The 26123-nt window shown below is 44.3% G+C and overlaps 1 protein-coding gene and 1 long non-coding RNA gene across 2 annotated transcripts in view; both read right to left on the bottom strand.

The window, feature by feature from the left end:
• Positions 1–384: 384 nt before the first annotated feature.
• Positions 385–4435, bottom strand: LOC135560232 (uncharacterized). Its single transcript, XR_010458816.1, has 3 exons — positions 4351–4435; positions 4100–4228; positions 385–917 (listed from the first exon to the last, which is right to left on the bottom strand). It is a non-coding gene; the product is annotated as an uncharacterized LOC135560232 (long non-coding RNA).
• Positions 4436–5194: 759 nt separating this feature from the next.
• Positions 5195–26123, bottom strand: part of LOC135572924 (sodium channel protein type 8 subunit alpha-like) — a 29642-nt gene continuing 8713 nt past the window's right edge. Inside the window, exon 3 of the mRNA XM_065021806.1 lies at positions 5195–5347. Within this exon, the coding sequence (XP_064877878.1) occupies positions 5195–5347 (153 nt within the window). The remainder of the gene's footprint in view (positions 5348–26123) is intronic.

The following is a 26123-nucleotide window of genomic DNA, read 5'->3' as shown; positions in this document are numbered from 1 at the left end:
GAAAAGCTTCATGCAGCATAAAGTGTGTTGTCAAACTAGGCTTGGCAGTCTTAAGGAATTCATTGTTCGTCAGAGTGCTCCGTTATGGTCAGGGCTTCATACAAAAATGTGATGTGTTTTAAGATGGTGACAACAACTAAGGTAGAAATTTGAACACAAACTCATCACCTAAACGTTCTGTATTTACATCGATTCGTTCATTTGGTGGATGTCAACACATGACTCTCTGTTGGAAAGTGAATCGAACCTCTCTGAAGAGATCTTCATGGTCTAAATAATGTGTGAGTGTGAAACCCTTGTCTATCACTTTGACTTGGAGGTTAAGATGTCAATAATAATAACTATTTTGCATTTCTACTACTCCTCATACTAAGACCCTGAGTTTTTCTTAACCATGGGAGAGTTATCAACTAGGGCCTGACGTTTTCCTTGGTGGACAACTCAGGCTCCTACCCATACGATCTGCTCTCAGTATACTGTATGAATCTGTTAATGTCACTTTGGGGGAGAATATTATTAAAATACAAGCATTAATACAACATTTGCAGTGTATCCCACCTGCGTATTATATGGGTTGTTCGTCTTCTAGTATGTCATATCAGGAGCACTTTTTCAACTTAACACCACAAGACTGCCAGTAGACTGCGAAGCCTATCAAAAATGTATTGCTACCATTTTTGATCGTTTGGAAAATAAAAAGTCAACAAAACAGTTATCGTTTCTGAGGCATCCTCTTTAAGAGTCTAAAGTAATAAGAAATTATGAGAATCCATTTAATGAGAAATCAAAATAAACTCGGCTTTAGTGTTTAAATGGGAGTCTCACCTGGAATCACAGAAATAGTTTTCAATGCTCGGAGAACTCTGAACGTTCTCAGCGCCGAGACATTCCCCAGGTCCACAAATTCTGTTACATATCTGTAACGGGGTAGGATCACACACAGAACAAAACACCATGACAAAAAACACAAACGGTAACACACACAAACCTACAGGTCACACACACGGACGCCAAGTGCACCACACCAGCACCATCACCACCGAAGAAGATGACCGGCAGGAGGAGGGGACACCACAGCGAGAGAGAGTGAGAGAGAGAAGCGCCTATCCCTCCAGGAGAGAGGAGCGAAGGTGGAAGAGTAAACTAAAAGAAACAGAAACAAAACCACACCTAACACTGACCCCAGCAACTCGCCCGCCCGCCCGCACACACACATCTGCACAGTCTTACCTGGGATAACAGAAATAGTTTTCAAAGCCCTCAGAACCCTGAACGTACGCAGAGCTGACACATTGCCTAGGTTTACAAACTCTGTTATATACCTGCAGAGTGGATCAGATCACAGTTACTCAGCAGTCGTTCCAGAATGAAAGAGAGAAAGAAGGCAGGATTGTGGTAAATGCCATTTCAATTAAGTCAATTCAGTAAGTAAACTGAAATTACAATTACATTTTTTTGTTATTGAAAATATTTGGAATTTCAGTTTACTTCCTGAACTGACTGAATTGAAACGGAATTGACCCCAACCTTGAAAGAAAGAAAATACAAAAATAAAATAAAGGAATAAAAAGGAAGATAGGAAAATACAAAAGAAAGAAAGAAATACACGGTATGGCCCAAAATGTTTCAACCAAATGTTTCAAAATGTTACACAGATAAATCAGAGAAAACATATTGTTGTGCTAAAATTGGGGCAGGGCAATCATTCCTTGCCAAACTCGAACAATTACAATATTTGCATAACTTTCAATCATCAAAATCTCCTTTTACCAAATTCCAAAAAGACTGCTATCCCTGACCATTGAAATCATTTTCTTTGGTAGGATATCCCCCCCCCCCCCCCCCCTCTGCAACATGTTGTTTTTAAAGGAGGATACAAGTAGAGTAACCAGATTATTCTTTTTACGCATCTGTATAAACTCTACATCATTTCAAGGAGCTATCTCACTCTCTAGAATTTACACATCTGTATAATCTACATCATTTCAAGGAGCTATCTCACTCTAGAATTTACACATCTGTATAAACTCTACATCATTTCAAGGAGCTATCTCACTCTCTAGAATTTACACATCTGTATAAACTCTACATCATTTCAAGGAGCTATCTCACTCTCTAGAATTTATACGTCTGTATAAACTCTACATCATTTCAAGGAGCTATCTCACTCTCTAGAATTGAACTAGTTAGCCATCACATGAAAATGGATTCTCTTTCAACAAACCCATGCATATGTGTCATTCTCATAAAATTCAACATTACAAATATACAGTGCATTCGAAAAGTATTCTAACCCCTTGACTTTTTCCACATTTTCTTACATTACATCCTTATTCTAAAATGTATTAAATATAATAGTTTTCTTATCAATCTACATACAATACCCCATAATGACAAAGCAAAAACAGGTTTTTAGAATTGTTTCAAATGTATTAATAAATAAAAAACTGATATCAAATTCAGACCCTTTGCTATGAGACTTGAAATTGAGCACAGGTGCATCCTGTTTTTCTATTGGTCATCCTTGAGATGTTTCCACAACTTGATTAGAGTCCACCTGTGGTAAATTCAATTGATTGTACGTGATTTGGAAAGGCAAACACCTGTCTGTATGTCCCACAGTTGACAGTGCATGTCAGAGCAAAAACCAAGCCATGAGGTCGAAGGAATTGTCCGTAGAGCTTCAAGACAGGATTGTTTCCGGGCACAAATCTGGAGAAGGGTACCAAAAAACTTCTGCAGCATTGAAGGTCGCCAAAAACACAGTGGCCTCCATAATTCTTAAATTGAAGAAGTTTGGAACCACCAAGACTCTTCCTAGAGCTGGCCGCCCTGCCAAACTGAAAACCGGGGGATTTTGGTCAGGGAAGTGACCAAGAACCCAATGGTCACTCTGACAGAGCTCCAGAGTTCCTCTGTGGAGATGGGAAAACCTTCCAGAAGGACAGCCATCTTTGCAGAACTCCACCAATCAAGCCTTTATGGTGTAGTGGCCAGACAGAAGCCACTCCTCAGTAAAAGGCACATGACACCCGCTTGGAGTTTGCCAAAAGGCACCTAAAGGACTCTCAGACCATGAGAAACGAGATTCTGTGGTCTGATGAAACCAAGATTGAACTATTTGGCCTGAATGTCAAGCATCACATCTGGAGGAAACCTGGCACCATCCCGACGATAAAGCATGGCGATGGCAGCATCATGGTGTGGGGATGTTTATCAGCAACAGGGACTGGAAGACTAGTCAGGATCGAGGGAAAGATGAAAGGAGCAAAGTACAGAGAGATCCTTGATGAAAACCTGCTCCAGAGCACTCAGGACCTCAGACGGGGGTGAAAGTTCACCTTCCAACAGGACAATGACCCTAAGCACACAGTGAAGACAACGCAGGAGTGGCTTTTGGACAAGTCTGGACAATGTCCTTGAGTGACCCAGCCAGAGCCCGGACTTGAACCTGATCGAACATCTCTGGAAAGACTTGAAAATAGCTTTGCAGCATCGCTCCCCATCCAACCTGACAGAGCTTGAGAGGATCTGCAGAGAAGAATGGGAGAAACTCCCCAAATACAGGCGTGCCAAGCTTGTAGAGTCATACCCAAGAAGAAGGCTGTAATCGCTGCCAAAGATGCTTCAACCAAGTACTGAGTAAAAGGTCTGAATACTTATGTAAATGTGAAATTTCAGTCGCTTTCTTTTAAATACATTTCCAAAAATGTATAAAAACCTGTTTTTGCTTCATCGTTATTGGGTATTGTATGTAGATTGATGAGGGGGGAAAAAACCATTGAATCAATTTTACAATAAGGGTAACGTAACAAAATTGGGAAAAAGTCAAAGGGTCTGAATACTTTCTGAATGCACTGTACCTGTACTAACATATACTGTATGTCCTATTGACTGAATGATTCAGTTGAATTAATTATATTTTGCGGAATTAATATTTGGAGATGCTTCATCATCTTGGATTATTTTGCATGATTTGCAAAATTCTCTGGTGTGGAATGTACTGCCTGGCCCAACCCTGTCACCCTGGTAGAGATGGTAGTGCAGAGAGAGATTGAGGTGTAGAGAGAGGAATATTGGGAGGAGGTGGACTACTTACGCCATAGAGATCACCATGAAGTCCAGCCAGTTCCATGGATCTCGTAGAAAAGTGAACCCGTCTATACAAAAGCCTCGCGCCACAATCTTGGTAAGTGATTCGAAGGTGTAGATACCTGTGAAGGTATACCTAGAGCACAATAAGACGAGAGACAGTGAAAGGGTGAGATATGTGAATAAATGCGTATTTGTTCATAAATGTGTTCTAAACAGTTTATGAATGTACATAGGGAGTTATAAATCAATACTTACTCTACTATCTTGTTCCATTCTGGAGGATCACTAAATGTCATGAAAACACAGTTGGTCAAAATGGTGCTCATGATGATCATACTGAATACCGTAACAGGGAAGAGAGTTAAGAAAAGGTTGATGACCATATAAACTCCACCACCCATCAACATACGGTAGGAACATAGTTGAACATACTGTGAGACACTCTACAATGACACAGGTCATCCATTTTATTTTATTATTTTTTTAACCCTTTTTTCTCCGCAATTTAGATATTGTCTCATCACTGCAACTCCCCAATGGGCTTGAGAGGCAAAGGTCAAGTCATGCTTCCTCCGAAACATGACCCGCCTCAAACGGAGGAAACACCGTTTAACTGATGACCGAGGTCAGCCTGCAGGTGCCTAGCCCGCCACAAGGAGTTGCTAGAGCGCGATGAGACAAGAAAAGCCCCCTCGACCAAACCCTCCCCTAACCCGGATGACGCTGGGCCAATTGTGCACCGCCCTATGGGACTCCCAATCACGGCCGGTTGTGATACAGCCTGGGATCGAACCCAGGTCTGTAGTGCCGCCTCTAGCACTGCGATGCTGTGGCCCCATCCATTAAATATTTAACGAGATGTGAATCCAGGGTATCCGGATAAGGGAGGGAAGATTTTTCCGGACAGTGTGGGTCACAAGATCCAGATCAATGCACAAGGATGATTTGGCCTGTATCACCTCTTCTCTGATTCTTCAACCAATCAAAAGAAAACATCACAATCACTAGCTCCTTCAACCTTAATATTATGTACAGTACATTGCAGAAGTACATGTACATGCTCTGTCATTTCCCCATGATAAACAACAAAATCATCATTTCAAAGCAAGACAATGCACCACTTGAAAGGATATGAGTGTATCAAAATCTTAATTGCTATTCGCCTAAAGAGACTAAAAGGGCTGATGACGTACAAGGAGTCCGTGGCGTGGAAGCGGAAGATGGTTTTCCCTTTGTTTAGGACTATAAACGTCTGGAGAGGGAGAGAGAGAGATGCATTAACAAGAGCAATACAAGGCATGACACATACGGGACATGTAGAAAAGAAAAGCTGCACAATCTCATGGCTCCGATGTAAATATGCTGCCTTCATCAGGGTTTCATGACACATACAGTACATCCCATGCTGAGATAACAGAAATGGGAAGTCATGACTAAGGTACACTAAGCTGACTGTTCATTGGCTGATCTGATCTCTGAGTCACTGCAGGCCTCATCTCTGAGTCACAGGACACACAAGGTGGCTCCACTCATTTTATGGAACTTGCTGCTTCAGTTTGCCATGCCCATTCACTACAAGAAGAATTATGTTGTATTACGACCACAAGTAGTTTTCAAGTTTAAACCCACTTTAACATGGCACCATAAGGAGTACTCTGTGCATTTCCTCCCAAAAGCAATCAACAAGAGGGTAAACCAATATTTGTAACTTATTTGTTACTGAGGTATAAACAGGGTATATCCTAAGATGTGCTGACCGTGTGTTTTATGCACATACTAGGGCACAGGCTGAACAGCAAAGGCAACCACAACATCTTCTCTCATTATAGAACAGTAAGGCAGAGAATTCTGATTCTTTAGTAATTTGCATACTTTTTAGCCAGTAGTTCTCAAAGTAAAATTGCTTACTATGTCACACAGGTGCAGATATATGCACCACGTCAAGGCTCTCTCTCTCTCCTGTGTGTGTGTATCTTGCTAGTGAAGGGCTGAAGCTCTTTGGCTAGAACTTGAATTGCTAGGGAGCTGGCCCTCTTGGGGGAAATGTAGGGAAAACAGTCACTTTCAAAGTAGGGATTTTGTGGCTAGTTGAGGTGAAATTAATTCTGCTCATAGATTCTGCATGAATGAACTACACATTGACATATCCAGCCCAAAGCGGGAGGTTTAAAAAATACTTAGTACTCGGCAAAGTTCCAGAGCATGTCTTTAAGTCACCCATGACCTTTAGTCTCTTCCACTAAAGCACATGCACATGCCTCTTTTACTAATGAAAAGACATAATTCACAACTATTACGGAACGTGTGAAAAATATGAAATGGAATTCAATGACCAGGTCTGAATAGCCTAATAACTAAAAAACTTCAAATGTCGTTAAGTTTTTCAACATTTCAAAAAGTACTTTGCACTATCTAACTACTGTACCACTTCCAGTTAGAGTAACTAAGAGCCCCTGACTGACGGTGACAGTCAGATATCCCAGTGTTTGTGTCTGTCCCTTCCTGTGTTCCTCTCCCCTCTCTCCAGTCTGTGGCCAAATAGGTGTCTTCTTCTCCCAGCTTAAAGCTCTTACTGGAAAAGAACTGCAAACGCTGCCATCGATCAAGCCAAGATCTGCTGACTCCAGCCTCTCAACAACCACTCCCCATCCCATAAACAGGCCCGGGCCAAGTGTGGCTGGGCTGGCTGTGGTGAGGTTAGGCCCAGAGTTCTGAGAGAAGGATAGTGTGTGTGTGTGTGTGTGTGTGTGTGTGTGTGTGAGGGGGCTGTATGCGATTGCATTTATGTATGAGCGCACACGTGTGTGTTTGTGTGCACGCTTGTATGTGGGTGTGTGTGTGCACAGGGAGTGAGAGGAAAGAGACATCACAGCAGAAGCGTGACCAGTAGACAATCAGCCGTACTGTTAATTATAAGTGCCATGAACATGAACTTTTCCGGCTCCACTTCATTCATTAGTCCTGTTCCCAACCATACCCAGAGAGACAGAGAGAGAGAGGGGTGCTACGTAACACATGAGTCCAGATGATCAGATGATCTCTGCAGTACCTTCCTACAGTACAGTACAGTACAGTATTACACTCCACAGCAGTTGTGGGACTAGGGGAGAATATATAGGCCAGTATACCGCACCCCACGCAACATAGGCCAACACGCATAGAATTAAACACTTAAAACATCTCAGCTCACCATACTACACACTGAACACAGATACAGCCCGATTCACATACAGTCAAACAACCCGTTACACTGTAAGCCCCACACATTTACAACAGAAACACAAAGTCAGACTAACACATTAAAAACTCAACTGTTCACATGGCATGCACAACAAACAGACACATACACATTCAGAGAAAGAATCCACACCTACAAAGACATACATTAGGGATATAGAGACCCCAAAAAGGACTTCAGACAAACTCTCTCTCTCACACACACACAGACTGGGACTGTCCGTTTGTCACACACTCCAAGGGAAACACTGGCAAGGAGCGGCTGGGCAACAAGACAGACGTGTCCTGAGACAGGAGTGTCCTGAGACAGGAGTGTCCTGAAAGCTAATTAGATTTAAGTAGCGAGTGGTGGCTGCAGAGCAGTCTGGGGAAAGACTAAATGTATTCTCTATCTGCATTACAACACTCCTCCCTCTCCCCTGATCCCTCGCTCTCTCCTTCCCTAAGTATTTCTTCCTCTCCTTTCTTTTTGACCATAAACTATCTATAGCTAGGCTAACTCAAATCCTCACCATTTCTTCCTGTCAGAAAAAATTGTCTGCCTCTATCATTTTTCCCCAATCATTGTCTGGTGTAGGTTAAAATTAGGCCCAGGTACAAATTAGGGCTACAGCAAAAATCTAACGTTCAAAGAAATTTGATCGTAGCTAGCTACATAGCCGTCTTTGTATCAAAGATAATTGTGTAGTCTAGAGCGATTTTCTAGGTTAGCTAGCCAGCTATTGTCGTTCTTTTAACGCAACGTAACGTAATCAACACTGCTAGCTAGCCAGCTAGCCCCCGAATAGCAGCACTGTAGCCACTGCCAGCTAGCCTACAAAGTCAACAACGCAGCCACTGCCAGCTAGCCTACTTCAGCAGTACTGTATCATTTTAATCATTTTAGTCAATAAGATTCTTGTTACGTAAGCTTAACTTTCTGAACATTCGAGACGTGTAGTCCACTTGTCATTCCAATCTCCTTTGCATTAGCGTAGCCTCTTCTGTAGCCTGTCAACTATGTGTCTGTCTATCCCCGCTCTCTCCTCTCTGCACAGACCATACAAACGCTCCACACCGCGTGGCCGCGGCCACCCTAATCTGGTGGTCCCAGCGCGCACGACCCACGTGGAGTTCCAGGTCTCCGGTAGCCTCTGGAACTGCCGATCTGCGGCCAACAAGGCAGAGTTCATCTCAGCCTATGCCTCCCTCCAGTCCTCGACTTCTTGGCACTGACGGAAACATGGATCACCACAGATAACACTGCTACTCCTACTGCTCTCTCTTCGTCCGCCCACGTGTTCTCGCACACCCGAGAGCTTCTGGTCAGCGGGGTGGTGGCACCGGGATCCTTATCTCTCCCAAGTGGTCATTCTCTCTTTCTCCCCTTACCCATCTGTCTATCGCCTCCTTTGAATTCCATGCTGTCACAGTTACCAGCCCTTTCAAGCTTAACATCCTTATCATTTATCGCCCTCCAGGTTCCTCGGAGAGTTCATCAATGAGCTTGATGCCTTGATAAGCTCCTTTCCTGAGGACGGCTCACCTCTCACAGTTCTGGGCGACTTTAACATCCCCACGTCTACCTTTGACTCATTCCTCTCTGCCTCCTTCTTTCCACTCCTCTCCTCTTTTGACCTCACCCTCTCACCTTCCCCCTACTCACAAGGCAGGCAATACGCTCGACCTCATCTTTACTAGATGCTGTTCTTCCACTAACCTCATTGCAACTCCCTCCAAGTCTCCGACCACTACCTTGTATCCTTTTCCCTCTCGCTCTCATCCAACACTTCCCACACTGCCCCTACTCGGATGGTATCGCGCCGTCCCAACCTTCGCTCTCTCTCCCCCGCTACTCTCTCCTCTTCCGTCCTATCATCTCTTCCCTCTGCTCAAACCTTCTCCAACCTATCTCCTGATTCTGCCTCCTCAACCCTCCTCTCCTCCCTTTCTGCATCCTTTGACTCTCTATGTCCCCTATCCTCCAGGCCGGCTCGGTCCTCCCCTCCCGCTCCGTGGCTCGACGACTCATTGCGAGCTCACAGAACAGGGCTCCGGGCAGCCGAGCGGAAATGGAGGAAAACTCGCCTCCCTGCGGACCTGGCATCCTTTCACTCCCTCCTCTCTACATTTTCCTCTTCTGTCTCTGCTGCTAAAGCCACTTTCTACCACTCTAAATTCCAAGCATCTGCCTCTAACCCTAGGAAGCTCTTTGCCACCTTCTCCTCCCTCCTGAATCCTCCCCCCTCCTCCCTCTCTGCAGATGACTTCGTCAACCATTTTGAAAAGAAGGTCGACGACATCCGATCCTCGTTTGCTAAGTCAAACGACACCGCTGGTTCTGCTCACACTGCCCTACCCTGTGCTCTGACTTCTTTCTCCCCTCTCTCTCCAGATGAAATCTCGCGTCTTGTGATGGCCGGCCGCCCAACAACCTGCCCGCTTGACCCTATCCCCTCCTCTCTTCTCCAGACCATTTCCGGAGACCTTCTCCCTTACCTCACCTCGCTCATCAACTCATCCCTGACCGCTGGCTACGTCCCTTCCGTCTTCAAGAGAGCGAGAGTTGCACCCCTTCTGAAAAAACCTACACTCGATCCCTCTGATGTCAACAACTACAGACCAGTATCCCTTCTTTCTTTTCTCTCCAAAACTCTTGAACGTGCCGTCCTTGGCCAGCTCTCCCGCTATCTCTCTCAGAATGACCTTCTTGATCCAAATCAGTCAGGTTTCAAGACTAGTCATTCAACTGAGACTGCTCTTCTCTGTATCACGGAGGCGCTCCGCACTGCTAAAGCTAACTCTCTCTCCTCTGCTCTCATCCTTCTAGACCTATCGGCTGCCTTCGATACTGTGAACCATCAGATCCTCCTCTCCACCCTCTCCGAGTTGGGCATCTCCGGCGCGGCCCACGCTTGGATTGCGTCCTACCTGACAGGTCGCTCCTACCAGGTGGCGTGGCGAGAATCTGTCTCCTCACCACGTGCTCTCACCACTGGTGTCCCCAGGGCTCTGTTCTAGGCCCTCTCCTATTCTCGCTATACACCAAGTCACTTGGCTCTGTCATAACCTCACATGGTCTCTCCTATCATTGCTATGCAGACGACACACAATTAATCTTCTCCTTTCCCCCTTCTGATGACCAGGTGGCGAATCGCATCTCTGCATGTCTGGCAGACATATCAGTGTGGATGACGGATCACCACCTCAAGCTGAACCTCGGCAAGACGGAGCTGCTCTTCCTCCCGGGAAGGACTGCCCGTTCCATGATCTCGCCATCACGGTTGACAACTCCATTGTGTCCTCCTCCCAGAGCGCTAAGAACCTTGGCGTGATCCTGGACAACACCCTGTCGTTCTCAAATAACATCAAGGCGGTGGCCCGTTCCTGTAGGTTCATGCTCTACAACATCCGCAGAGTACGACCCTGCCTCACACAGGAAGCGGCGCAGGTCCTAATCCAGGCACTTGTCATCTCCCGTCTGGATTACTGCAACTCGCTGTTGGCTGGGCTCCCTGCCTGTGCCATTAAACCCCTACAACTCATCCAGAACGCCGCAGCCCGTCTGGTGTTCAACCTTCCCAAGTTCTCTCACGTCACCCCGCTCCTCCGCTCTCTCCACTGGCTTCCAGTTGAAGCTCGCATCCGCTACAAGACCATGGTGCTTGCCTATGGAGCTGTGAGGGGAACGGCACCTCAGTACCTCCAGGCTCTGATCAGGCCCTACACCCAAACAAGGGCACTGCGTTCATCCACCTCTGGCCTGCTCGCCTCCCTACCACTGAGGAAGTACAGTTCCCGCTCAGCCCAGTCAAAACTGTTCGCTGCTCTGGCCCCCCAATGGTGGAACAAACTCCCTCACGACGCCAGGACAGCGGAGTCAATCACCACCTTCCGGAGACACCTGAAACCCCACCTCTTTAAGGAATACCTAGGATAGGATAAAGTAATCCTTCTCACCCCCCCCTTAAAAGATTTAGATGCACTATTGTAAAGTGGCTGTTCCACTGGATGTCATAAGGTGAATGCACCAATTTGTAAGTCGCTCTGGATAAGAGCGTCTGCTAAATGACTTAAATGTAAATGTAAATGAGTCAAATGTTGCTATGACAGAAGAGACGTGTAATGAGTGGCCTGCTCTGCTCATTGTCAACATGGCCACAGATTTGGTTCCTATAGCATCATGTTAGGTGTATGTGTTCTCTCTGCTTGTCCTGATCTTCAACTCCTCCCTCCCTCTCTCTCTTTCTTCCCACCTTCCCTGGGGAGTGAGGCCACTTTTACTTCAGACCCTCTGAGGACATAGCTTTAGTTTAGGACACACAGGTAAGCCTCTGTTTGCATGGCTCTAATAGTCTTATTGGCACCAAATGGTTACATTCCAATGTCATTAATCATATTAAATGTGATTAAAGATTCATATTAATCTTATCTACTGCTATCAGCCAGGAATAGTCATTCATGTTCTGACAGGCCTTTGATTCACTGACATTATTGAGCCATAATAACTACAGATTCTCAATACAATATTTCATTGGACCAATCTGTAGAGACACAGGAATGTAGTCCCACTGATCTAAATACTAGTACACACACAGGAATGTAGTCCCACTGATCTAAATACTAGTACACACACAGGAGTGTAGTCCCACTGATCTAAATACTAGTACACACACAGGAGTGTAGTCCCACTGATCTAAATACTAGTACACACACAGGAGTGTAGTTCCACTGATCTAAATACTAGTACACACACAGGAATGTAGTCCCACTGATCTAAATACTAGTACACACACAGGAATGCAGTCCCACTGATCTAAATACTAGTACACACACAGGAATGCAGTCCCACTGATCTAAATACTAGTACACACACAGGAATGTAGTCCCACTGATCTAAATACTAGTACACACACAGGAATGTAGTCCCACTGATCTAAATACTAGTACACACACAGGAATGCAGTCCCACTGATCTAAATACTAGTACACACACAGGAATGCAGTCCCACTGATCTAAATACTAGTACACACACAGGAATGTAGTCCCACTGATCTAAATACTACTACACACACAGGAATGTAGTCCCACTGATCTAAATACTAGTACACACACAGGAATGTAGTCCCACTGATCTAAATACTAGTACACACACAGGAATGTAGTCCCTCTGATCTAAATACTAGTACACACACAGGAATGCAGTCCCACTGATCTAAATACTAGTACACACACAGGAATGCAGTCCCACTGATCTAAATACTAGTACACACACAGGAATGCAGTCCCACTGATCTAAATACTAGTACACACACAGGAATGCAGTCCCACTGATCTAAATACTAGTACACACACAGGAATGTAGTCTCACTGATCTAAATACTAGTACACACACAGGAATGCAGTCCCACTGATCTAAATACTATTACACACACAGGAATGCAGTCTCACTGATCTAAATACTAGTACACACACAGGAATGCAGTCCCACTGATCTAAATACTATTACACACACAGGAATGCAGTCTCACTGATCTAAATACTAGTACACACACAGGAATGCAGTCCCACTGATCTAAATACTAGTACACACACAATGCAAACGGAATGTCTCATGACGGATTTGCTGCAAAGCTACTGCAAGTTTCATCAGCCACAATAGAAGCTTTGAAGAGAAATACATATGCAGGAATAGGAGGCAGAATGCAGCTGCAGAGACAACCAAAGAGAGGGAGAGGAAGAAGGGAGGGGGAGAGGCATGCAGTGGAGCAGTGAGAGAGGGATGTGGAGGGGGCATGCAGGGATACAGGGACAGCAGCAGAGACAACCAAAGAGAGGGAGAGGAAGGAGGGGGAGAGGCATGCAGTGGAGCAGTGAGAGAGGGATGTGGAGGGGGCATGCAGGGATACAGGGACAGCAGCAGAGACAACCAAAGAGAGGGAGAGGAAGGAGGGAGGGAGGGGGAGAGGCATGCAGTGGAGCAGTGAGAGAGGGATGTGGAGGGGGCATGCAGGGATACAGGGACAGCAGCAGAGACAACCAAAGAGAGGGAGAGGAAGGAGGGAGGGGGAGAGGCATGCAGTGGAGCAGTGAGAGAGGGATGTGGAGGGGGCATGCAGGGATACAGGGACAGCAGCAGAGACAACCAAAGAGAGAGGGAGCAAAATAAGGAGAGAGAGAGAGATAGGAATGGGGGCACGCAGTGGAGGAGAAAGAGAGAGATAGAGAGAGGGGAATGAGGGGCTGGAGGGGGAGAGGGAGGAATGCAGAAGAAAACCCTGAGAGCTGCAGAGGGGAGAGAGCCTTAGCAGAGATGGATGGCTAGATGTAGGGAGGGAGGGAGTGAGGAGAGGGATGGGTAGATGTAGTGAGGAGAGGGATGGGTAGATGTAGGGAGGGAGGGAGGAAGGGAGTGAGGAGAGGGATGGGTAGATGTAGATGTAGGGAGGGAGGGAGGGAGGAGAGGGATGGGTAGATGTAGGGAGGGAGGGAGGGAGGGAGGGGTAGATGTAGGGAGGGAGGGAGGAGAGGGGTGGGTAGATGTAGGGAGGGAGGGAGTGAGGAGAGGGATGGGTAGATGTAGGGAGGGAGGGAGTGAGTGAGGAGAGGGATGGGTAGATGTAGGGAGGGAGGGAGTGAGTGAGGGATGGGTAGATGTAGGGAGGGAGGGAGTGAGTGAGGAGAGGGATGGGTAGATGTAGGGAGGGAGGGAGTGAGGAGAGGGATGGGTAGATGTAGGGGGAGGGAGGGAGGAGAGGGGTGGGTAGATGTAGGGAGGGAGGGAGTGAGGAGAGGGATGGCTAGATGTAGGGAGGGAGGGAGGGAGGGAGGGAGGAGAGGGATGGGTAGATGGAGGGAGGGAGGAGAGGGATGGTAGATGGAGGGAGGAGAGGGATGGGTAGATGTAGGGAGAGAGGGAGGGAGGAGAGGGATGGGTAGATTTAAGGAGGGAGGGGGAGGGAGGAGAGGGATGGGTAGATGGAGGGAGGAGAGGGATGGGTAGATGTAGGGAGAGAGGGAGGGAGGAGAGGGATGGGTAGATTTAAGGAGGGATGGAGGGAGGGAGGGAGGAGAGGGATGGGTAGATGTAGGGAGGGAGGAGAGGGATGGGTAGATGTAGGGTGGGAGGGAGTGAGGAGAGGGATGGCTAGATGTAGGGAGGGAGGGAGTGAGGAGAGGGATGGGTAGATGGAGGGAGGAGAGGGATGGGTAGATGGAGGGAGGAGAGGGATGGGTAGATGTAGGGAGAGAGGGAGGGAGGAGAGGGATGGGTAGATTTAAGGAGGGAGGGAGGGAGGGAGGAGAGGGATGGGTAGATGTAGGGAGGGGGAGGGAGGAGAGTCATGGGTAGATTTAAGGAGGGAGGGAGGGAAGGAAGAGAGGGATGGGTAGATGTAGGGAGGGAGGGAGGGAGGAGAGTCATGGGTAGATTTAAGGAGGGAGGGAGGGAAGGAGGAGAGGGATGGGTAGATGTAGGGAGGGAGGGAGGAGAGGGATGGGTAGATGGAGGGAGGAGAGGGATGGGTAGATGTAGGGGGAGGGAGGAGAGGGATGGGTAGATGTAGGGAGGGAGGGATGGGTAGATGTAGGGAGGGAGGAGCGGGATGGTAGATGTAGGGAGGGAGGAGCGGGATGGTAGATGTAGGGAGGGAGGGAGGGAGGGAGGAGAGGATGTGTAGATGTAGGGAGGGAGGGAGGGAGGGAGGGATGTGTAGATGTAGGGAGGGAGGGAGGGAGGGAGGGAGGGAGGGAGGGAGGGAGGGAGGGAGGGAGGGAGGGAGGCAGCATGCAGCAGAGAGAGAGAGAAAGACATGACAGAAGGCTAAACGGGAAACAATGGAGAGTAGGTCATTGAGGGAGGGGGAGTAGCCTACCACAGCTGGGGGGTAATTAGACTGTTCTTTAAACACCTGACTTCAGCCAGGATTTTTGTCTGAATCATCGTCTAAGACATCAATGACCTTCGCAAACAGAAACACATTCAGTGAGAGAAACCATCGTAAACCCTTGCTAAAACGTTAGCATTAATACATACAGAGATGATGGTCACATTACGGTATACAGCATACATAACCTACTGGCCAGCATTTACGCAACCACATGTACCATAATGCTCACACATCATTATCCAACCACACTACTTCCCTCCCTCGCTCCCTCCCTCACTCCCTCCCACAATCCCTGGCACACATATGTACTACACTCTTGTAAGAAAGGGTGCTATTTAGAACCTAAAAGGGTTCTTCGACTGTCCCCATAGGAGAACCCTTTGAATAATCCTTTTTGGATGCAGGTTGAATCCTTCTGGTTTCAAGTAGAACCCTTGTCACAGAGGATTCTACATGGAACCAAAAAGGGTTATCCTACGGGGACAGCCGAAGAACCCATTTGGAACCCTTTTTTCTAAGAGTGTATATAGCCAGTCCAACTCCACTGAGTATCAATCCCCTCTAGATGTCCCGTGTGGTGTGCTCCCCCCTCCCAAACCCCATCCCTCCCCCTCCCCTCTCCCTCCAGCTCTACTCCCCCTCTCCTCCTCTCGGCAGTACAGAAGGATGCTGTGTCATCAGACACTAAGGACTCAGACAGACTGCTAAAGCCAAGCCCTTGCTCTAATTTACTACACCTCAGAGAGAGAGAAAGAGGGAGAGAGAGGAAAGTGTGTGTGTCGGGTGGGGGGGGGTTGACTCTTTAAAATCACAGCCATGGCATGACAGGAAGTGAATAAAGTCCCCAATGTGGGACCTGGCTATGGTAAATTATATCAGTGTATGAAGGACATATTCTGGATATGTTTTACTCATTCAAACCTACTCACTGTTCCTGTGTGATCAGCATCAGCCATTGGAAATGACCAGTCGGCATGCTACTCAGCTAGGTTCATTTGGGGACAGCAGCAGTCTGCCATGCAGAAGAGATGCTGGTTACATCATAGAGATAGAATGACTAGCAATAGAGACTCTTGTTACATCATAGAGATAGAATGACTAGCAATAGAGACTCTGGTTACATCATAGAGATAGAAAGTCTAGCGTGAGAAATACTGGTTATATCATAGAGATAGAATGACTAGCAATAGAGACTCTGGTTACATCATAGAGATAGAATGACTAGCAATAGAGACTGGTTACATCATAGAGACAGAATGACTAGCAATAGAGACAGGTTACATCATAGAGACAGAATGACTAGCAGGAGAGACTCTGGTTACATCATAGAGACAGAATGACTAGCAGGAGAGAGTCTGGTTACATCATAGAGACAGAATGACTAGCAGGAGAGAGTCTGGTTACATCATAGAGATAGAATGACTAGCAATAGAGAATCTGGTTACATCACAGAGATAGAATGACTAGCAATAGAGACTCTGGTTACATCATAGAGAAAGAATGACTAGCAGGAGAGACTCTGGTTACATCATAGAGACAGAATGACTAGCAGGAGAGACTCTGGTTACATCATAGAGATAGAATGACTAGCAATAGAGACTGGTTACATCATAGAGCTAGAATGACTAGCAATAGAGATTGGTTACATCATAGAGACAGAATGACTAGCAATAGAGACTGGTTACATCATAGAGACAGAATGACTAGCAGGAGAGACTCTGGTTACATCATAGAGACAGAATGACTAGCAGGAGAGAGTCTGGTTACATCATAGAGACAGAATGACTAGCAGGAGAGAGTCTGGTTACATCATAGAGATAGAATGACTAGCAATAGAGACTGGTTACATCATAGAGATAGAATGACAAGCAGGAGAGAGTCTGGTTACATCATAGAGATAGAATGACAAGCAGGAGAGAGTCTGGTTACATTATAGAGATAGAATGACAAGCAGGAGAGAGTCTGGTTACATCATAGAGATAGAATGACTAGCAATAGAGACTCTTGTTACATCATAGAGATATAATGACTAGGAATAGAGACTGGTTACATCATAGAGATAGAAAGTATAGCGTGAGAAATACTGGTTATATCATAGAGATAGAATGACTAGCAATAGAGACGCTGGTTACATCATTGAGCTAGAATGACTAGCAATAGAGACTGGTTACATCATAGAGACAGAATGACTAGCAATAGAGACTGGTTACATCATAGAGACAGAATGACTAGCAATAGAGACTCTTGTTACATCATAGAGATAGAATGACAAGCAGGAGAGAGTCTGGTTACATAATAGAGATAGAATGACTAGCAATAGAGACTCTGGTTACATCCTAGAGATAGAATGACTAGCAATAGAGACTCTGGTTACATCATAGAGATAGAATGACTAGCAGGAGAGAGTCTGGTTACATCATAGAGATAGAATGACTAGCATGAGAGAGTCTGGTTACATCCTAGAGATAGAATGACTAGCAATAGAGACTCTGGTTATATCATAGAGATAGAATGACTAGCAATAGAGACTCTGGTTACATCATAGAGATAGAATGACTAGCAATAGAGACTCTTGTTACATCCTAGAGATAGAATGACTAGCAGGAGAGAGTCTGGTTACATCATAGAGATAGAATGACTAGCAATAAAGAGTCTGGTTACATCATAGAGACAGAATGACTAGCAGGAGAGACTCTGGTTACATCATAGAGATAGAATGACTAGCAGGAGAGACTCTGGTTACATCATAGAGATAGAATGACTAGCAATATAGACTCTGGTTACATCATAGAGATAGAATGACTAGCAATAAAGAGTCTGGTTACATCATAGAGATAGAAAGACTAGCAATAGAGACTCTGGTTACATCATAGAGATAGAATGACTAGCAATAGAGACTCTGGTTACATCATAGAGATAGAATGACTAGCGTGAGAAATACTGGTTACATCATAGAGATAGAATGACTAGCAATAGAGACTCTGGTTACATCATAGAGATAGAATGACTAGCAGGAGAGACTCTGGTTACATCATAGAGATTGAATGACTAGCAGGAGAGACTGGTTACATCATAGAGATAGAATGACTAGCAATAGAGACTCTTGTTACATCATAGAGATAGAATGACTAGCAATAGAGATGCTGGTTACATCATTGAGCTAGAATGACTAGCAATAGAGACTGGTTACATCATAGAGACAGAATGACTAGCAATAGAGACTGGTTACATCATAGAGACAGAATGACTAGCAATAGAGACTCTTGTTACATCATAGAGATAGAATGACAAGCAGGAGAGAGTCTGGTTACATCATAGAGATAGAATGACAAGCAGGAGAGAGTCTGGTTACATCATAGAGATAGAATGACTAGCAATAGAGACTCTGGTTACATCATAGAGATAGAATGACTAGCAATAGAGACTCTGGTTACATCATAGAGATAGAATGACTAGCAGGAGAGACTCTGGTTACATCATAGAGATTGAATGACTAGCAGGAGAGACTGGTTACATCATAGAGATAGAATGACTAGCAATAGAGACTCTTGTTACATCATAGAGATAGAATGACTAGCAATAGAGACTCTGGTTACATCCTAGAGATAGAATGACAAGCAGGAGAGAGTCTGGTTACATCATAGAGATAGAATGACTAGCAATAGAGACTCTGGTTACATCATAGAGATAGAATGACTAGCAATAGAGACTCTGGTTACATCATAGAGATAGAATGACTAGCAGGAGAGACTCTGGTTACATCATAGAGATTGAATGACTAGCAGGAGAGACTGGTTACATCATAGAGATATAATGACTAGCAATAGAGACTCTTGTTACATCATAGAGATAGAATGACTAGCAATAGAGACTCTGGTTACATCCTAGAGATAGAATGACTAGCAATAGAGACTCTGGTTACATCATAGAGATAGAATGACTAGCAATAGAGCCTCTGGTTACATCATAGAGATAGAATGACTAGCAATAGAGACTCTGGTTACATCATAGAGATAGAATGACTAGCAATAGAGACTCTGGTTACATCATAGAGATAGAATGACTAGCAATAGAGACTCTGGTTACATCATAGAGATAGAATGACTAGCAATAGAGACTCTGGTTACATCATAGAGATAGAATGACTAGCAGGAGAGACTCTTGTTACATCCTAGAGATAGAATGACTAGCAATAGAGACTCTGGTTACATCATAGAGACAGAATGACTAGCAGGAGAGAGTCTGGTTACATCATAGAGACAGAATGACTAGCAGGAGAGAGTCTGGTTACATCATAGAGATAGAATGACTAGCAATAGAGACTCTTGTTACATCCTAGAGATAGAATGACTAGCAATAGAGACTGGTTACATCATAGAGACAGAATGACTAGCAGGAGAGACTCTTGTTACATCCTAGAGATAGAATGACTAGCAATAGAGACTCTGGTTACATCATAGAGACAGAATGACTAGCAGGAGAGAGTCTGGTTACATCATAGAGACAGAATGACTAGCAGGAGAGAGTCTGGTTACATCATAGAGATAGAATGACTAGCAATAGAGACTCTTGTTACATCCTAGAGATAGAATGACTAGCAGGAGAGAGTCTGGTTACATCATAGAGATAGAATGACTAGCAGGAGAGCCTCTGGTTACATCATAGAGATAGAATGACTAGCAATAGAGACTCTTGTTACATCCTAGAGATATAATGACTAGCAGGAGAGAGTCTGGTTACATCATAGAGATAGAATGACTAGCAGGAGAGCCTCTGGTTACATCATAGAGATAGAATGACTAGCAGGAGAGACTCTGGTTACATCATAGAGATAGAATGACTAGCAGGAGAGAGTCTGTTTACATCATAGAGATAGAATGACTAGCATGAGAGAGTCTGGTTACATCATAGAGATAGAATGACTAGCAGGAGAGACTCTTGTTACATCCTAGAGATAGAATGACTAGCAGGAGAGAGTCTGGTTATATCATAGAGATAGAATGACTAGCAATAGAGACTCTGGTTACATCATAGAGATAGAATGACTAGCAATAGAGACTCTTGTTACATCATAGAGATAGAAAGACTAGCAATAGAGACTCTGGTTACATCATAGAGATAGAATGACTAGCAATAGAGACTGACTCTGGTTACATGGTTACATCATAGAGATAGAATGACTAGCGTGAGAAATACTGGTTACATCATAGAGATAGAATGACTAGCAATAGAGACTCTGGTTACATCATAGAGATAGAATGACTAGCAGGAGAGACTCTGGTTACATCATAGAGATTGAATGACTAGCAGGAGAGACTGGTTACATCATAGAGATAGAATGACTAGCAATAGAGACTCTTGTTACATCATAGAGATAGAATGACTAGCAATAGAGATGCTGGTTACATCATTGAGCTAGAATGACTAGCAAGATAGAATGACAAGACTGGTTACATCATAGAGACAGAATGACTAGCAATAGAGACTGGTTACATCATAGAGACAGAATGACTAGCAATGAGAGACTCTTGTTACATCATAGAGATAGAATGACAAGCAGGAGAGAGTCTGGTTACATCATAGAGATAGAATGACAAGCAGGAGAGAGTCTGGTTACATCATAGAGATAGAATGACTAGCAATAGAGACTCTGGTTACATCATAGAGATAGAATGACTAGCAATAGAGACTCTGGTTACATCATAGAGATAGAATGACTAGCAGGAGAGACTCTGGTTACATCATAGAGATTGAATGACTAGCAGTAGAGACTGGTTACATCATAGAGATAGAATGACTAGCAATAGAGACTCTTGTTACATCATAGAGATAGAATGACTAGCAATAGAGACTCTGGTTACATCCTAGAGATAGAATGACAAGCAGGAGAGAGTCTGGTTACATCATAGAGATAGAATGACTAGCAGCAATCAGAGACTCTGGTTACATCATAGAGATAGAATGACTAGCAATAGAGACTCTGGTTACATCATAGAGATAGAATGACTAGCAGGAGAGACTCTGGTTACATCATAGAGATTGAATGACTAGCAGGAGAGACTGGTTACATCATAGAGATATAATGACTAGCAATAGAGACTCTTGTTACATCATAGAGATAGAATGACTAGCAATAGAGACTCTAGAGTTACATCCTAGAGATAGAATGACTAGCAATAGAGACTCTGGCAATAGAGACTCTGGTTACATCATAGAGATAGAATGACTAGCAATAGAGACTCTGGTTACATCATAGAGATAGAATGACTAGCAATAGAGCCTCTGGTTACATCATAGAGATAGAATGACTAGCAATAGAGACTCTGGTTACATCATAGAGATAGAATGACTAGCAATAAAGAGTCTGGTTACATCATAGAGATAGAATGACAAGCAGGAGAGAGTCTGGTTACATCATAGAGATAGAATGACTAGCAATAGAGACTCTGGTTACATCATAGAGATAGAATGACTAGCAATAGAGACTCTGGTTACATCATAGAAATAGAATGACTAGCGTGAGAAATACTGGTTACATCATAGAGATAGAATGACTAGCAGGAGAGACTCTGGTTACATCATAGAGATAGAATGACTAGCAGGAGAGACTGGTTACATCATAGAGATAGAATGACTAGCAGGAGAGACTGGTTACATCATAGAGATAGAATGACTAGCAATAGAGACTCTTGTTACATCATAGAGATAGAATGACTAGCAATAGAGACTGGTTACATCATAGAGATAGAATGACTAGCAATAGAGACTCTGGTTACATCATAGAGATAGAATGACTAGCAATAGAGACTCTGGTTACATCATAGAGATAGAATTACTAGCAATAGAGACTCTGGTTACATCATAGAGATAGAATGACTAGCAATAGAGACTCTTGTTACATCCTAGAGATAGAATGACTACCAGGAGAGAGTCTGGTTACATCATAGAGATAGAATGACTAGCAGGAGAGACTCTTGTTACATCCTAGAGATAGAATGACTAGCAATAGAGACTCTGGTTACATCATAGAGACAGAATGACTAGCAGGAGAGAGTCTGGTTACATCATAGAGACAGAATGACTAGCAGGAGAGAGTCTGGTTACATCATAGAGATAGAATGACTAGCAGGAGAGCCTCTGGTTACATCATAGAGATAGAATGACTAGCAATAGAGACTCTTGTTACATCCTAGAGATATAATGACTAGCAGGAGAGAGTCTGGTTACATCATAGAGATAGAATGACTAGCAGGAGAGCCTCTGGTTACATCATAGAGATAGAATGACTAGCAGGAGAGACTCTGGTTACATCATAGAGATAGAATGACTAGCAATAGGGACTCTGGTTACATCATAGAGATAGAATGACTAGCAATAAAGAGTCTGGTTACATCATAGAGATAGAAAGACTAGCAATAGAGACTCTGGTTACATCATAGAGATAGAATGACTAGCAATAGAGACTCTGGTTACATCATAGAGATAGAATGACAAGCAGGAGAGAGTCTGGTTACATCATAGAGATAGAATGACAAGCAGGAGAGAGTCTGGTTACATCATAGAGATAGAATGACTAGCAATAGAGACTCTTGTTACATCCTAGAGATAGAATGACTAGCAGGAGAGAGTCTGGTTACATCATAGAGATAGAATGACTAGCAGGAGAGAGTCTGGTTACATCATAGAGATAGAATGACTAGCAGGAAAGACTCTTGTTACATCATAGAGATAGAATGACTAGCATGAGAGAGTCTGGTTACATCATAGAGATAGAATGACTAGCAGGAGAGACTCTTGTTACATCCTAGAGATAGAATGACTAGCAATAGAGATTCTGGTTATATCATAGAGATAGAATGACTAGCAATAGAGACTCTGGTTACATCATAGAGATAGAATGACTAGCAATAGAGACTCTTGTTACATCCTAGAGATAGAATGACTAGCAGGAGAGAGTCTGGTTACATCATAGAGATAGAATGACTAGCAATAAAGAGTCTGGTTACATCATAGAGACAGAATGACTAGCAGGAGAGACTCTGGTTACATCATAGAGATAGAATGACAAGCAGGAGAGAGTCTGGTTACATCATAAAGATAGAATGACTAGCAATAGAGACTCTGGTTACATCATAGAGATAGAATGACTAGCAATAGAGACTCTGGTTACATCATAGAGATAGAATGACTAGCGTGAGAAATACTGGTTACATCATAGAGATAGAATGACTAGCAATAGAGACTCTGGTTACATCATAGAGATAGAATGACTAGCAATAGAGACTCTGGTTACATCATAGAGATTGAATGACTAGCAGGAGAGACTGGTTACATCATAGAGATAGAATGACTAGCAATAGAGACTCTTGTTACATCATAGAGATAGAATGACTAGCAATAGAGACTCTGGTTACATCATAGAGATAGAATGACTAGGAATAGAGACTCTGGTTACATCATAGAGATAGAAAGACTAGCAATAGAGACTCTGGTTACATCATAGAGATAGAAAGACTAGCAATAGAGACTCTGGTTACATCATAGAGATAGAATGACTAGCAATAGAGACTCTGGTTACTTCATAGAGATAGAATGACTAGCAATAGAGACTCTGGTTACATCATAGAGATAGAATGACTAGCAGGAGAGACTGGTTACATCATAGAGATAGAATGACTAGCAATAGAGACTCTTGTTACATCATAGAGATAGAATGACTAGCAGGAGAGAGTCTGGTTACATCATAGAGATAGAATGACTAGCAATAGAGACTGGTTACATCATAGAGATAGAATGACTAGCAGGAGAGACTGGTTACATCATAGAGATAGAATGACTAGCAATAGAGACTCTGGTTACATCATAGAGATAGAATGACTAGCAATAAAGAGTCTGGTTACATCATAGAGATAGAAAGACTAGCAATAGAGACTCTGGTTACATCATAGAGATAGAATGACTAGCAATAGAGACTCTGGTTACTTCATAGAGATAGAATGACTAGCAATAGAGACTCTGGTTACATCATAGAGATAGAATGACTAGCAATAGAGACTCTGGTTACATCATAGAGATAGAATGACTAGCAATAGAGACTGGTTACATCATAGAGATAGAATGACTAGCAGGAGAGACTGGTTACATCATAGAGATAGAATGACTAGCAATAGAGACTCTTGTTACATCATAGAGATAGAATGACTAGCAATAGAGACTCTTGTTACATCATAGAGATAGAATGACTAGCAATAGAGACTCTGGTTACATCATGGAGATAGAAAGTCTAGCGTGAGAAATACTGGTTACATCATAGAGATAGAATGACTAGCAGGAGAGACTCTGGTTACATCACAGAGGTAGAATGACTAGCAATAGAGACTCTGGTTACATCATAGAGATAGAATGGCTACGGGGTTCAATGCTATTGTAACAGTATAGCTTCCGTCATTCTCCTCACCCCAACCTGGGCTCGAACCAGGGACCCTCTGCACACATCAACCACAGTCACTCACAAAGCATCGTTACCCATCGCGCCACAAAAGCCACGGCCCTTGCAGAGCAAGGGGAACAACTACTAGGTCTCAGAGCGAGTGACGTCACCGACTGAAACACTATTAGCGCGCACCACCGCTAACTAGCTAGCCATTTCACATTGGCCACACTACTACACCATAGAGATAGAATGGCTAGCAGGAGAGATGCTGGTTACACCAAACAGTGCTACATTCTTTCAAATTCACTTGGTCACTAGACCATACCTGTTTTAGCTTGTCTGAAGCACAAACATATCTAACAACCAGGCTGAAGCTATTGTAGATTCTATGTACTGTATGCTGTATTAAACAACCAATGGGGCGGCAGCGTAGCCTAGTGGTTAGAGCGCTGGACTAGTTACCGGAAGGTTGCGAGTTCAAACCCCCGAGCTGACAAGGTACTAATCTGTCGTTCTGCCCCTGAACAGGCAGTTAACCCACTGTTCCCAGGCCGTCATTGAAAATAAGAATATGTTCTTAACTGACTTGCCTGGTTAAATAAAGGTAAAAAAAAAAAAAATTAAAATAAAAATGGTGCTGTATTGTCTAGTTCCCTCAAACTCAACTCTGGACCTCCAGCCAGTTACACTGTATTTTTTCATTGTTCCCTTGTGATTTAGACCTGGGACATCATGTAGGTGAAATTAAGTAAAAGTTTTTACGAAGGGTCCAGGCCAACATGTTTGTCGGGCACACACACACAGCGTTCACTGTGGCTCCTCCCACACACATGCACTTGCACAACTTAAATTCAACCTCATCTTCAACAAACACGTACTCACACACACATGCACTGTCACACACACACATGCGTGCACATACGCCTGCACAAATGCTCACATGCACAGATACACACACACTAACACACACATCCACCACAGCCAGGGGAGAAGAGAAACTGCAGTGACTGCACTTTTCCCTCACCGGCACCGCTCCCCTCTTCCCCTACTCGATTCATGAGTGCTGTGATCAGGTTTCACTGCAGCTGACAGCAACACACACGGTCATACGCAAGCTTGCACACATGGAGGTGGGGAGAGCGGGAGGGGATAGGGGAATTGGCGGTCGAGTAGAGGAGAGAATGAGAATGAGAAACCTGGAGAGGTAGAGAGATAAAAGAGGTTGAGAGATTGAGGAGGAGGAGGTTTTGAGGTGACAAATTAATATGCATGCCGGGGCTCCCATAGGTGTCATGAAAGGTGAAGGTGTGGATGGGAAAGGGGAGGGAGGGAGGGAGTAAAACGCTCTGAATGGCCAGGGAGGCGGAGGCCCATTGTCTGTCCCAGACCATCCTGGTCCCAGCAGGTCAGTGACTTGCGCTCTGCTCTCTACCGGGTCCTCTTATGTAATTGATACACACACACAGCCCGGCCTGCAGTGTGTGTGTCA

Source organism: Oncorhynchus nerka, linkage group LG2 (genome assembly GCF_034236695.1).
Source record: "Oncorhynchus nerka isolate Pitt River linkage group LG2, Oner_Uvic_2.0, whole genome shotgun sequence".
In the NCBI taxonomy this organism is placed as follows: Eukaryota; Metazoa; Chordata; class Actinopteri; order Salmoniformes; family Salmonidae; genus Oncorhynchus; species Oncorhynchus nerka.
This window is presented reverse-complemented; position numbering and strand designations above follow the sequence as displayed.